This window comes from Mirounga angustirostris, unplaced genomic scaffold (genome assembly GCF_029215605.1).
Source record: "Mirounga angustirostris isolate CCGP_5_RB_7025 unplaced genomic scaffold, mMirAng1.0.hap1 SCAF_11, whole genome shotgun sequence".
NCBI lineage: Eukaryota > Metazoa > Chordata > Mammalia > Carnivora > Phocidae > Mirounga > Mirounga angustirostris.
The window spans coordinates 49,865,634-49,880,651 of record NW_026991719.1 but is presented as its reverse complement, the minus strand read 5'-3'; the positions used below and the strand labels follow the sequence as shown (position 1 = coordinate 49,880,651).

Below are 15,018 nucleotides of genomic sequence, written 5' to 3'. Positions count from 1 at the left end.
ATCAGTTTTGGGGGCTTTTGTTCTCTGGCGCCTTTCCCTGGTGGCTTTCCACGTCTCTTCCGTGAGTCAGAGCAGAAGAGCCTGTTTCCAACCCTCTGCCTCAGAGCAGAGATTGCAGTCTGTTCTTCAGTGAGCTCTCCAGGCCACACTGTCTCCGTTTCTGTCTGTGCTGCTATAAACTGCAGCATCCTTGGTTGTGCACCTCTCCACAGATCTCCCAGTCCTGCCTCCCGTTTGGGGCACATCTCTGCCCTTTGTGCTTCTAAAACCTTCAGCTGCTCCCAGTTTGCATGGGCGACCCCGCAGCTCCGTGTTTCCACCCCTGGGGCTGCCCTAACGTCCTTTCCCCACCGCTACCAGTCTGCGAATCTGTGCCCTGTCCCCAGCTCGCAAGGCTGTCGCTCACCGGCGGTGTAGGATCTCCACAGGCAAGCACCCTTCCGGTGCTGCCATTTATCCTCTGATATCTGCCTGCAGAATCACGGCTCCCCACTTCGTACCTCAAAATTAACCGCCTACGATATTCTGTTTGTAGAAATCCAGATCTTACATCTCAGGCTGATTTCGTGGGTGCTCAGAGTGGTCTGGTAGATATCCAGCTCAGTTCCGGGGACCAGTTGAAATTGGGTCCCCTACTCCACTGCCATCTTTCCTCCTCTCCCTAAGTGGGTTATTTTCCTTTTTATTGTTGAGTTCTATATATTCTGGATACTAGATCCTTATCAGATATAGTATATACAAATATTTTCTTCCATTCTGTGCATTGTTTCACTTTCTTGATATTATCATTTGCAAAGCAAAAGTTTTTAATTTTGATGAGGTGTATTTTTTTTTTTTTCCTTTGGTTGCTTGTGTTTTAGGTGTCATATGCAAGAAACTGTTGCCTAGTCCAAGGTCACAGAAATTCGCTTCTGTGTTTTCTTTGACATATTTTGTCATTTTAGCTTTTACATTTAGGTCTTTAATCCATTTTAAGTTAATTTTCATATATAGTGTGAAGTATGGGACCAAGTTTATTCTTTTCCATGTGGATATCCAGTTGCCCCCTCACCATTTGTTGAAAAGACTATATGCGACCCCTTTGAATTGTCTTGACACCTTTGAAAAATATCAATTTAGTATAAATGTTGGGTATATTTCTGTATTCTCATCTATTTCATTGATCTCTGTATCTGTTCTTGTGCCAGTACTACACTCATTTGGTTACTAAAGGCTTATAGTAAGTTTTAGATTCAGGACGTGTGAGTCCTCCAACTTTGTTCTTTTGCAAAACCATTTTGGTTATTCTGGGCTTTTTGAATTTCTGCATGAAATTTAGGATCAGCTTATCAGTTTCTGCCAAGAAACAAGCTTAGAGTTTTGATAGGAATTGTGTTGACTCTGAATCAATTTGCATAATATTATTATCTTAACAATATTAAATTTTCTGATCCACGAACATGAGATATCTTTTTATTTAGTTAGGTCTTTACTTTCTTTCAACAATATTTTGCAGTTTGCAGTGTACAAGTCTTGAACTTCTTTTGTAAAATGTATTCCTGAGGATTTTGTTCTTTCTGATGCTACTTAAATGGGATTGTTTTCTTAATTTTATTTTCAGAAAAACAGTTGACTTTGTATATTGATCTTGTATCCTGCAACATTGTTGAATTCATTTACTAGTTATAATAAGTTTTTTGTGTGGATTCCTTATATATATATATATATATATATATATATATATATATATATATATATATATATATATATATATAAAATCTTGTCATTTGTGATTAGTTTTAATTTTTCTTTCTAATCTGAATGCTTATTTTTTCTCTAATTGCTCTAGCCCTCAGTATACATGTTGCATGGAAGTGATGTTTGTTCTTAATTGTAGGATGAAAGCATTCAGTCTTTCACCATTAAGTACATTAATTATGGGTGTTCCATAAATTTCTATCAGTTGTTTGAGAAAGTTCCTTCTTATTCCATATTTGTTAAATGTTTTCTTTTTTATAATGAAAAGGCGTTGGATTTTGCCAAGTGTTTTTTCTGTGTCTATTGAGATGATTATGTATTTTTTCAAACCTTTATTCCATTAATATGGTGTATTACATTGACTGATTTTCATATGTTGACTCAGTCTTGCATTCCTGGTATGAATTCCATCTGGTAAGGTGGATTTTTTTTTTTTTTAATATATATGTTACTGGATTTGGTTTGCAAGTATTTTGTTGGGAATTTCTGCATTTCTATTTTTTGAAAGTTTATGAAATATTGATGTTAATTATTCTTTACATTTTCAGTAGACTTCACTAGTGATGCCATCTGGTTCTTTTTTTTTTTTTTTCCCATGTAAGTTTTTTTTTAAGATTTTATTTATTTATTTAACAGTGAGAGAGAAAGAGAGAGTGCACAAGCAGGGGGAGTGGAGAAGCAGGCTCCCCGCTGAGCAGGGAGCCTGATGCAGGGCTTGATCATGACCTGATCTGAAGGCAGACTCTTAACCAACTGAGCCACCCATGTGCCCCAAGAAGTTTTTAATTACTCTTTACTTGTCATAGGTCTATTCAGATTTTCTATTTCCTCTTCAGTCATTTTCTGTAGTTTTTATCATTCTAGGAATTTATTTCATCAGGTTATCTAATTTTTGGCATACAGTTTTTCATAGTGTTCCCTTTAATCATTTTTTAAAAATTTCTGTTAGATTGGCAGTAATATTTACTCTTTTATTGCTGATTTTAATAATTTGAGTCTTCTCCTTTTTCTCTATTTTAACTTTTTACAAAGCAAATGTATCCCTGTGTCTATTGTGTAATTAAAAAAAAAAAAGAAAGAAAAGAAAAGAAAAAAAAAGAAAATACATACAAAATAGAAAAGCATATCAAAATGGGGATCTGGGTAAATTGGTAATTCCCTGGCATTATTTCTCCTCTATGGGCCTAGGTTTCTTCATCAGGAAGTTGATATGTTGGTTCATTTTTGCTGAAGTGGTTGAAAGCCTCTAGCTCTATTATTTACATGATCAAGTGTGGGATTAAAGACCATGGTTGGGAATATTTGTGGACAGAAAGTAGACCAGTTTGGGAGAAGCCCAGTATTCCTGAAGGACATAGTAGAAGCTAAGGATGGAAATGCAAATTGAAGCCAAATTATGGTATTGTTTGAATTTTAGGGTAAAAGATTTGGACTTGCTAATGAGGAACTATTGTGGATTTTGGAGCCTGAGACTAGCCAATCAAAGTGATAGTCAAGGAAATTGTTCTGATAATGATATATGGGAGGGATTAGACCTGGGAGATAACCCAGGGAAATCACCTATAGAGTCAGGGCCATGACAATGGGAATGGAATAGGAAGATATGAGGACCAGAGTATCCTCTGATTTGGAAAGCACTCCCTGGAACTGCTGAGGCAGGAGGGAGGGGGGGAGCAGTTAGTAGTCTTGCTCATCCTTGTGTCTCTCATAGTTAGTTGTGAGGCAAAGAATAGATCCAAAATAGATTTTTGTTAAATTGCATTGCACTGACCCAGCTTTGCTTAGAGTTCAATAAAGGCTGAAGAAAATAGTCTTCAAGTACTCTGAGAGGACTTCCAGGAAAGTCTTCCAACTTACCAGTGTCTAGACATTGCCTGTCTGAACCTCACTCCCACAGATATCCTGTGCTCCTTCCCACTGGAACTGTTTCAGAGAGTCATCTCATTCCAGCCACCCCAAAGCCCATATTTTGAGTTGACTTGTCTTAAACTCCTGAGAAGAAAAGAAAGGTTTGTTTCATTTTAAATCTCTTAAAGGCCTGCCTATGGTACAATTTTTATAGCAGAGCTTAGCTTACTTTGTGAAAAGCTGATAAAGCTAATGAATTATTATAGGATGAGGCTTTTATTGTTTCACATAGTCACCTATATGTATATGATGCCCTTGCATCAATGCCTTAGAATCACCTTTTTGAACAGATCTGTTCCTTGACTAATCATTCCTCCTCATTGCCTACTGATTGTATTAAAGGACAGCTGTTAGCATATTGAAGACACAAAGTTGACCTTTGAAAGATGGAAAGAAATTTCCAATAGAACATTTGTAGAGGATGAAAGGTTCTGAATGGAGATTCATTTTTGCACATTTGGCTGTGTATGCAAAGTGCATTAAAATGAAGTGAGTCTTACTTGCTTTGGCCTGTGGCAAATAAATTGACTATATGCTGGTGCCATTTTTAGGTTTGCTGGGTGGTAAATATACCCCCCATCCTCTGTGAGGCAAAAAGAGAGAGGAGAATACACAGAGTGGAGAAATAACTACTGTTCCTCTAGCTTCATCCCAAAGCCTCTATCCTCCCAAGGCCACTTACCAACAGGCTTTTCTGATGGCAGAAATAGTGATGCATCTAAATTGCTTGATCTCAGCTTTGGGAGGCAGGAAAGTGGAGAAAGCTGGCATGGGGGGTGGTATGGAAAGGAAAGATAGATCGTTGATTAAAGCTGTTGAGACAACTGACAAGCTCTTTGGGCTAATTCCCCTGGCAGATTTTACCATTCTTCCTAAGGTTCCACCCTTCCCTTTTTCCCTAACCCTCTGGTCTTCCTCCTTCCAAGGACTAGGGTGAAATGAGCCATCTCCCTGATTTAAGCTGTCATCCCAGATCCAGAAACATCTCACTCAGCCTCCCCAAGGGAGGTTTTCCTGCATCCCTTTGCCTTCATGTGTATAGTTTCAACACTTACCAACTGTATGTACCCATTTCTGATGATTCTGATAATTCTCAGCTCACCTTGGCCCAAGCCCTTCCCTACTCTTTTCCTGTTTTCCTTAGAACCAGAGGTGCAAAGTTGCTAGTACAGTGGTTAAGAGCACAGGCTTTGAAGTCAGACCACCTTGTTCCTATCCCAGCTTTTCTGCTTTCCTAACTGTGTGACTTAGGACAAATTCCTTAACTTTTTTGAGCCTCAGTCTCCTCTTCTGTGAAATAGAGGCAATAATGGTACATGCCTGGCAGGACTGGGTAATACAGTTCATTGAAAGCTCTTAGCATAGTGATTGCTGTATAGTAAGTGCTCAATAAGCTGTTGCTGTTATGTGGTGTTGCTGTTTATGTGATGACATTCTGTCATCTCCACTCCAACATTGAAGATGTAGAGATCTTTACATACCCAAGGCGTTTTACAGTCAAATTTTAATTATTATTTGTACATCTTTTGATGTAAATTAACGCTGAAGGTCCTGTTTTCAAGATGCCCACTCCAATATCCAACTTTGGTCTCCAGGCTCATAGGTGTTGTGTTTGATCCAGCTGTGGCATATGCCCAAGATATATAGCTTAGTCTGTTTTTTTTTTTTTTTTAATCCAGCTGTGCTACCTAGATATGCTCAAGCACAAATAAGTACTGTTTGGGGTACCTGGGTGGCTCAGTCAGTTAAGTGTCTGCCTTCGGCTCAGGTTGTGATCTCAGGGTCCTGGGGTCGAGCCCCACATCAGCTCTCTGCTCGGCGGGGAAGCTGCTTTTCCCTCTCCCTCTGTGCACTCTCTCTCTCTCTCTCTCTCTCAAATTCAAAACAAAACAAAACAAATGATGTCTGTTTGCCATAACTCTTTTCTTCTCTGAAATCTTACACAAGAAGCCTCTCAGAGATGATTTAGTTGTATCCTTCTGCATCCTCCATTTTACAGATAGGTCATCAGAGGCCTAGAGAGGATTAAAATCATGCATAAAGCCAGCAAGCCATCCTAGAGCCACACCTGGCATTCAATTACAGGGGCTTCTGGTTGAATGTTCTTTGAATACTTGAAGAATTTAGTTTATCCTTTTTGTACTTGGCTAGAAACTTTTCAAAGAAGGAAACTACTCTATTATTATTCTTTTACCTGCTTCTACAGCTCTGGGTGAACCAGGAAGATGGGGTGGAGGAAGGACCCAGTGATGTGCAGAATGGGCACCTGGACCCCAACTCAGACTGCCTCTGTCTGGGCCGGCCACTACAGAACCGGGACCAGATGCGAGCCAATGTCATCAATGAGATCATGAGCACCGAACGTCATTACATCAAGCACCTCAAGGACATTTGTGAGGTAGGCCCAGCTATGATACCATATGTGGGGGCACCCAGGGTGGGGTAGAGGACCTTTTCATGAAGAATCAACAACTTTCCTGAGCTGTGACAGTCCCAAGATATTGGAAAGAGCAGCTGGATTGGCCTCCTATATTCTGCTCAGTGGGTAAAACAGGAGCTTCTCAGTCCCTATATCAGTTTCTCTTTCTCTGTCTAACTTTTGTCTTTCATCCTCATATTCCTTCTCTCTCTCTCCCTGCTTCCCTCCCCCATCTTCCCTTCCCTGAATCTCTGCTCCTATCCTTTTGGCTTCTGATTTGGTTGTTGCCACACCATGTAAAGGCCTGACTTCATTTGTTAAAGCACAAACATATCTCCCTCCAACTCAGTGGTTCACAAACTTGAATGTGCACCAGAGTCCCTGGAGTGGCTTGTTGAACATGCAGATTCCAGGCCCCTCTGCCTCCCCAAAGTTGTGAAATCTCAGTCTGGGGTAAACCAAGGCATCTCTACATTTAACAGGCATTCCTGGTGAAACTGATGCTGTTGGTCCTCTTCCTTCACTTGAAGAACACTGGTTTGGGGTTTGAACAGAAAAGAGCTTAGGGGGAGGAATGTATAGGAGATAAAGACTGAGTGGATAAGTCTCAGCTCCTTCAGTACGCCAGTTTGCTCCCCAGGAGCTGTGGCTCCACATTCCCTAACTCTATCCCTTCCATCTCACTAACCTGAGTAAGAATGAGAGCCCTTTTTTCATACTCTCTTGAGCTCATGAGACAAGTTGACATTTTCAAAGGGCATTTTACTAAACAGTTTGGGAATACCAGTGGGAAATGGAGGAAAGAATGTTTTTAAAAAGATTTCTCTCTCTCTCTCTCTCTCTCTCTCTCTCTCAAACACACACACACACACACACACACACACACACACACACACACTCATATGGCATCCTGCTTGACCCAGGGAAAACTCTACTTTGAATATGTTTATCCCCTTCTTTCCAGATGAGGGGTCAGGTCCTACTTTCTGTCCCCTAAGTGCTATTGAGTGAGGTCAGGGCCCACTCTGGAATCAATAATACAGTTTTAACACTTTTTAAAGTTCTTGCTTCTTTAGAATATTGTTACCCAATAGAACTTCCTGCAGTGATAGAATATATCTGCATTCTCCAACACGGTACCCATTAGCTAGCCATCTGTGGCTATTGAGTGGTTGAGATGTGGCTAGTATGATTGAGAAATGGGATTTTAAATTTTATTTAATTTTAATTTAAATAGACATGTGACTAAATGGCACCCACATTGGACAGTGCAGATCTAGAAAGATCAAGGCCAAGGACTATGGGCCTTAACTTTTTTCACCTCAACTCATTTTTTCATCTCTTCCAGGAAGGTTAAAGGTAGAGTAGAAAGAACAAGGGCTGTGGGGACATGGAATGCTGGCTTTCACATCCTGACTTAGTCACTTAGGAATCCTGTAGCCTTGAAGTTGCCCCTTAACTCCTCTGACTTTTGATTTTTCTGATTTGTCCAGTGGGCTTGATTATACCAAACTCTTAGTTTTGTTGATAAAACTAAACATAATATTATAATTATTTGTAAAAATGTAGTTTCCCTTTCCTTTTCATCTATTCACCCAACCATCCATGTCTCTCGTTTCTCTTTTCCTCTTCCTTACCTCCAAACAAATAGCTGAAAATTACCCTCTGAGATGTGCTATGTGGCATTGGGCATCAAACCACTGACATGTCATTCATTCAGCAAACATATAATAGAGTTCTGCTCCATGCTAGCTTTGGACATAGCTCTTACCCTCAAAGTGCTCTGCCCTAGACTGGCATCTGAATCACCTGGGAGCTTGTTAGAAATGCAGAATCTTGGGGCACCTGGGTGTCTCAGTCGGTTAAGCATCTGCCTTCGGCTCAGGTCATGATCCCAGGGTCCTGGGATCGAGCCCCACATTGGGCTCCCTGCTCGGCTGGAAGCCTGCTTCTCCCTCTCCCTCTGCCACTCCCCCTGCTTGTGATCTCTCTCTCTCTCTCTGTCTCTCTGTGTGTCAAATAAATAAATAAAATCTTAAAAAAAAAGAAATGCAGAATCTTTAGCTCCACTCCAGACCTACCAAGTACAATTCTGCATTTTAACAAAGTTCCTATTTGACTTACATTATATATTAAAGTTTGAGGAGCACTGCTGTAAAATGGTAGCTGTCTTATAATGTCATAGAGCCTATAATATAAGTACAGTCCATTCTTTACCTGACAGCTGAGGGATGCTATCAAGATCTAAGTTGGGTCATATCACTCCTCTGCTCCATCTGATGGCTGACAATCTCTCCTTGAGTAAAAACCAAGCTCTTACTATTATTTACAAAGTCCTGTGTGATCAACCTGTTCTTACCTCTATCAACCTATTCTTACTTCATCTCCTTCACCTTTCCCATATTCTGTCCCTACTCCAGACACTCTGGTCTCTTGCTGTTCCTAGAAAAATATCTGGCATACCCCCTTCCACAGACTTTGGACTGACTTTTCTCTCTGCCTAGACCACTCATGGCTCCCACCTTCACCTCCTTCAAATCTTTACTCAGATATCACCTTCTCCTTGAGATCTTCCGTGAATTTTCTACTTAAAATTGTAATTGCACTGTCTCTTCCTCTTTCCTGCTTTATTTTCCTATATTGTACTTATTGCTATCTGACATATTACATGTTTTGCTTATATGTTTTCTTTATTGTTCTTCTCTCCTACAGAATGTAAATTCCATGGGGGCAGGGGATTTTACCTGTTAATTTACTGATATATCCCCAATACCTAGCACAGTTCCTGGCACATGGGACAAGTTCAGTAAATATTGTTGAAAGTTAGAATTAAATACAAGTGCTCACATGCATGTATTAACTTTGGCAATGTATATTCACATCTTATGCTATGTGATTTTCAGACAGGACAGAGGTTATTAGTGTTATTCCTATTTTCTAGATTAACAGACTTGAGTCTCTAAGAGACAAAATTACCTTCTCAGAGTTCTCTCAGGCACTGGCCCAGTGAGAGTCCTTTAGTCTTAGAAGGATCTTCTGTTCTCAACTCCCAAACATCTTGGCCTCTTCTTACAGGGCACAAGTTCAGGACAGCAATAGAAGTATTCATCTTTCCAGAAGAGGGAGTGCTATGTCCCTGCTTTGAGAACTTTCCCAATCCAGCCAAACCAAGTAAAGCTTTTGTTGGTGATCTGCTCATTCCATATTTCTCAATTATTCTTGGTGCTGAAGTTAAGGGTTTAAATGGGAAGAATCTCTTTTTCCCGCCTTGAAACCACAGTGTCATAAAGTTTAGCTAGAACAAAAGAAGGATGGAGAAATCTGTGTCTAGCTGGACCAGAAGACAGTATTTTAGTCCAGGATTGTGTCACCTCTAAACCAAAGCTGTAAGTAACAATATGGTTTATCATAGAGAATACCAGACTCAGAATTGGGAGTCCCAGGTTCAGGACCCACCTTGGTCACTGATTGGCTGAGGAATCTCGGGTGAATGTTTTCCATCATGGGCCTTGTTCCCCAACTCTAAAATGAATGGGTCAGAGGGTTTGCTCTTTAAGTGCTGTCTGGATCTTATGTTCTTTTTTTTTTAAGATTTTTTTTTATTATTTATTTGAGAGAGAGAAAGAGAGATAGCGACAGAGATAGAGCATGAGCGGAAAGGAGAGGGAGAAGCAGGGTTCCCACTGAGCAGGGAGCCTGATGCCGGGCTCAACCCCAGGACCCTGGAGTCATGACCTGAGCCGAAGGCAGATGCTTAACTGACTCAGCCACCCAGGTACCCCTGGATCTTATTTTCTGTGATTCTATACAATCTAAATATATTCTTACTAAAGAAAGCTGTGGTAGTGATCCAGGTTACTTTTGCATTTTCTGCTGTTTTCTTCTTGGTACCCATGAAGGCATGTTTTACTCAGGCATGATTGTGTTAACATCAGGGATGAATGTGTTCATATGGTATATCTACTCTTTCTGAAAATTAAGGGAGACCTCTAAATACTTCCTAATCTTGTGCTTTTGAAAAGGAAATGGGAGACACTGTATTCAGTATAAAAGAAGTCACTATCTATTAAAAACTATACATATTCATAGATATGTATTTATTTTTATATATTTACTCTATTTAATCTATATATCTATAATATATGTGGCATATATGATTAAATAGGGTATACATCATGTTATGATTTTATAATTATAATATTATAGATTATATATATATAATATATATTACATATATATTTACTCCTGGGAACAGAAAATGCTTTACAAACATTTAAGTTACAATACCTTCATTTTACAAATGAGAAAATAGGAAATAAAGTATTTTTTATCAAAGTCATTCTATGAGGCCAGTAAGATAAAAGAGCTTTTTTAATGAGTTCTTTGCAAAAGATGACATTTTTCTTTCTAAATCCAGACAGTGGGATAAAATAGCCTTGTTTCACTTCTAGGTCACCTTGAACAGTGATTGGTGGTATTACCTCTTGTAACCTTAGAACTCACTGTATAATCAGGGAAACTGAGACAACAGGGTAAGCAAAGCTAAAGATGCCTTATAAAGTTGCCTAGTATGCCTCTCTTAAGGAACATAATCTCAATCACCCCATACCTGTGAAATACATTCTGTTCTCAAATTCCTCCAGAGAAGCTGGACTGCCTTTCCTCAGTCATTTGTATTAGTGTCTCATACCTGTTAACATTAAGAAATTCTTCCTTAGGTCTGATTGAGTAGTGATTTCCATTTGATATGCTTGAGCCTGGGGTTTCCAAACTTATTACCTGTTTGGGTTTTCCTTTCTGTAAATTACCTATCCTGATGTTTCCCAGTTGCCTTTTCATCTCTGTGTGCATATAGCAAATAACACATTGTAAAATGGTAATATTTGTATAAGGATAAGGCAGTTCAGCAGCTTGAAGTGACCATCCCAGGGGTTTCTGGCTGCCCATGCCCTATCTATTCACCTGGTATTACCTGGACACCCCAGGCCCTGTTCCTATCCTTTACCCATTGTCCTATAGTTTCTTATATATTTTGCTTTCTTGCTGATTTACAGTATTTCCTTGTATATTCCAGGTATTAATCCCTTGTCAGTTTTCCATGTTGCAATATCTTCTTCCTGTTTTCCTCTTGTTTTTTTTGTTTTGTTTACAACATTTGAAGAAAGGATTCCCTGGCCCAAAAAGGGAAAAAAAAAAAGAAAAGAAAAAACCCACCAGTATAAACATTCTGCTTTTAATTTTGCTTTTATCATCATTAGCATGAAAAGAGCTAGTCATTTTGCAGTTATTCAACATACATTTATTGAGCAGCAACTATATTCCAGGTACTGTTAAACTCTGGGATACAGCTATGAATAGGACAACCATGATCATAATCCCCTAATTTTCTTAAAATAATTTTCAAGATGTTTATTAAGTCCCCTGTCAGGCCTCAGGCTTCCACACAAAACAATATATGAAATCTCTGGAAGTCAGAGCTGAAAGGGGCCCTGGAACTCTTTTCTGGTATATGCATTTTAGAGATGGAGACACTGAGACCCAGACTTGTGCAGGCCTTTCCCTAAAGGAATTCCCAAACCCTAGGTAATCCAGAGGTTCTTTGGTCTATTTTACTTCCCTATATTCTTTGGGATCTTCCCTGGAGATAATGGCTATGGTTTGTATCCCATATCAAGGCACTAATTTTAGCTCAACCCATTAGATCTAGCCTTTTAGATCAACTCTTGTCAGTTTAAGAACAGAGTGAAATAGATAGGCAACCTTCCTTAACCATTACCATGGCAATGCCAGGGCTAATTTATACCAATTATGATTGATTTGATAAACTCCCATAGTACTCTTAACTACTGTGTGCTCTGTCTTCTCATTCATGCCTTACTTTACTCCTAGGAGGCAGAAGTGAGGCTCTCAGATACTGCCTCTGTTCAGTCATTTCACACTACTGTCATATCACCCTATTCTCTCTTACCATTCAATGGGGTAGCATCTGACAGGATTTTGAAGCATGCTTGACAGTAACAGCTACAGACCTGTTTTGCTCCTTCTGCCCTGTGTTGTTTTTAAGGCCCCTGTCTACCCTTCTTACTCCCCTCTGACTGTACTATTTTCTTCATTTTCTTCTGAAAACAGGGCTCACAATTGAAAGCTGCTCTCCTGCAGTGGTGTAACATCTTCCTATTAATTTGCCATTCTATCATCTTAGTCTGTTTATTTTTTTTCTCTCCAACATAAACTGGCATTAGTCTTTTTTCTTTATTATGATGTTCATTTAGCCAACATATTTTGGATACTAGCCCTTTATCTGATACATCATTAGTTTTTGATGTAGTATTCAATGATTCATTAGTTGCGTTTAATACCCAGTGCTCATCACAACATATGTCCTCCTTAATACCCATCACCCAGTTATCCCATCCTCCCACCCTCCTCCCTTCTGTAACCCTCAGTTTGTTTCCTGGAGTCCAGACTCTCTCATGGTTTGTCTCCCTTTCTAATTGCTTCCCATTCAGTTTTCCCTCCCTTCCCCTAAGATCCTGTGTGCTATTTCTTATGTTCCACGTATGAGTGAAATCATATGATAATTGTCTTTCTCTGACTGACTTATTTCACTTAGTGTAATCCCCTCCAGTTCCATCCATGTCAGTGTGAATTGTGGGTATTCATCCATTCTGATAGCTGAGTAATATATTCCATTGTATATGTGAACCACATCTTCTTTATCCATTCATCTGTTGAGGGACATTTTGGCTCTTTCCACAGTTTGGCTATTGTGGAAATTGCTGCTATGAACATTGGGGTGCTGGTGGCCCTTCTTTTCACTACATCTGTTTCTCTGGGGTAAATCCCAGTAGTGCAATTGCTGGGTCATAAGGTAGCTCTATTTTTAACTTCTTGAGGAACCTCCATACCGTTTTCCAGAGTGGCTGCCGTAACTTGCATTCCCACTAACAGGTAAGAGGGTTCCCCTTTCTCCACATCCAAACCAACATTTGTTATTTCCTGTCTTATTGATTTTAGCCATTCTAAGTGGTGTAAGGTGGTATCTCACCGTGGTTTTGATTTGTACTTCCCTGATGGCAAGTGATGTGGAGCAATTTTTCATGTGTCTGTCGGTCATTTATATGTCTTCTTTGGAGAAGGGTCTGTTCATGTCTTCTGCCCATTTCTTGATTGGATTATTTGGTTTTTGGGTGTTGAGTTTGAGAAGTTCTTTATAGATCTTGGATGCCAGCCCTTTATCTGTTATGTCATTTGCAAATACCTTTTCCCATTCCATAGGTTGCCTTTTAGTTTTGTTGACTGTTTCCTTTGCCATGCAGAAGCTTTTTATCTTGATGAAATCCCAGCAGTTCATTTCTTCTTTTCTTTCCCTTGCCTTTGGAGATTTGTCTAGCAAGAAGTTCCTGTGGCCGAGTTCAAAGAGGTTGCTGCCTGTGTTCTCCTCTAGGATTTTTTTTAAGATTGTTTTCTTTTTTTGATTATGTTATGTTAATCACCATACATTACATCATTAGTTTTTGATGTAGTGTTTCCATGATGCATTGTTTGCGTATAACACCCAGTGCTCCATTCAGCCCTCTTTAATACCCATCACCAGGCTAACCCATCCTCCCACCCCCCTCCCCTCTAGAACCCTCAGTTTGTTTTTCGGAGTCCATTGTCTGTCATGGATCGTCTCCTCCTCCGATTCCCCCCCTTCATTCTTCCCCTCTTGCTAACTTTTTCTTCTTCTTTTTTTTAACATATAAAGTATTATTTGTTACAGAGGTACAGATCTGTGATTCAACAGTCTTGCACAATTCACAGCACTCACCATAGCACATACCCTCCCCAATGTCTATCACCCAGCCACCCCATCCCTCCCACCCCACCACTCCAGCAACCCTCAGTTTGTTTCCTGAGATTAAGAATTCCTCATATCAATGAGGTCATATGATACATGTCTTTCTCTGATTGACTTATTTCGTTCAGCATAACACCCTCCAGTTCCATCCACATCGTTGCAAATGACAAGATTTCATTATTTTTGATGGCTGAATAATATTCCATGGTATATATATACCACATCTTCTTTATCCATTCATCTGCCGATGGACATCTTGGCTCTTTCCACAGTTTGGCTATTGTGGACATTGCTGCTATAAACATAGGGGTGCACGTACCCTTTCAGATCCCTACATTTGTATCTTTGGGGTAAATACCCAGTAGTGCAATGGCTGGATTGCATGGTAGCTCTATTTTCACCTTTTTGAGGAACCTCCATACTGTTTTCCAGAGTGGTTGCACCAGCTTGCATTCCCACCAACAGTGTAGGAGGGTTCCCCTTTCTCGGCATCCCCGCCAACATCTGTTGTTTCCTGACTTGTTAATTTTAGCCATTTTGACTGGTGTGAGGTGATATCTCATTGAAGTGTTGATTTGGATTTCCCTGATGCCGAGAGATGTTGAGCAGTTTTTCATGTGTTTGTTGGCCGTTTGGATGTCTTCTTTGGAAAAATGTCTGTTCATGTCTTCTGCCCATTTCTTGATTGGATCATTTGTTCTTTGGGTTTGAGTTTAAGAAGTTATTTTTTTTTTTTTAAGATTTTATTTATTTATTTGACAGAGAGAGACACGAGAGAGGGAACACAAGCAGTGGGAGTGGGAGAGGGAGAAGCAGGCTTCCCATGGAGCAGGGAGCCCGATGCGGGGCTCGATCCCAGGGCCCTGGGATCATGACCTGAGCCGAAGGCAGCCGCTTAACGACTGAGCCACCCAGGCGCCATAGAGTTTAAGAAGTTCTTTATAGATTTTGGATACTAGCCCTTTATCTGATATGTCATTTGCAAATATCTTTTCCCATTCTGTCAGTTATCTTTTGGTTTTATTGAGTGTTTCCTATGCTGTGCAAAAGCTTTTTATCTTGATGAGGTCCCAATAGTTCATTTTTGCCCTTGCTTTCCTTGCCTTTGGTG

The 15,018-nt window shown here is 39.9% G+C and overlaps 1 protein-coding gene across 3 annotated transcripts in view; it reads left to right on the top strand.

Annotated features, from left to right (window-relative positions):
* The window catches only part of ARHGEF9 (Cdc42 guanine nucleotide exchange factor 9), a 242,054-nt gene that overhangs the window by 126,753 nt on the left and 100,283 nt on the right, over nucleotides 1–15,018 (top strand). For all 3 annotated transcript variants that reach the window (XM_064574140.1, XM_054508226.2, XM_064574141.1), the window contains exon 3: nucleotides 5,852–6,043. In XM_064574140.1, coding sequence (XP_064430210.1) covers nucleotides 5,852–6,043 — 192 coding nt within the window. The remainder of the gene's footprint in view (nucleotides 1–5,851; nucleotides 6,044–15,018) is intronic.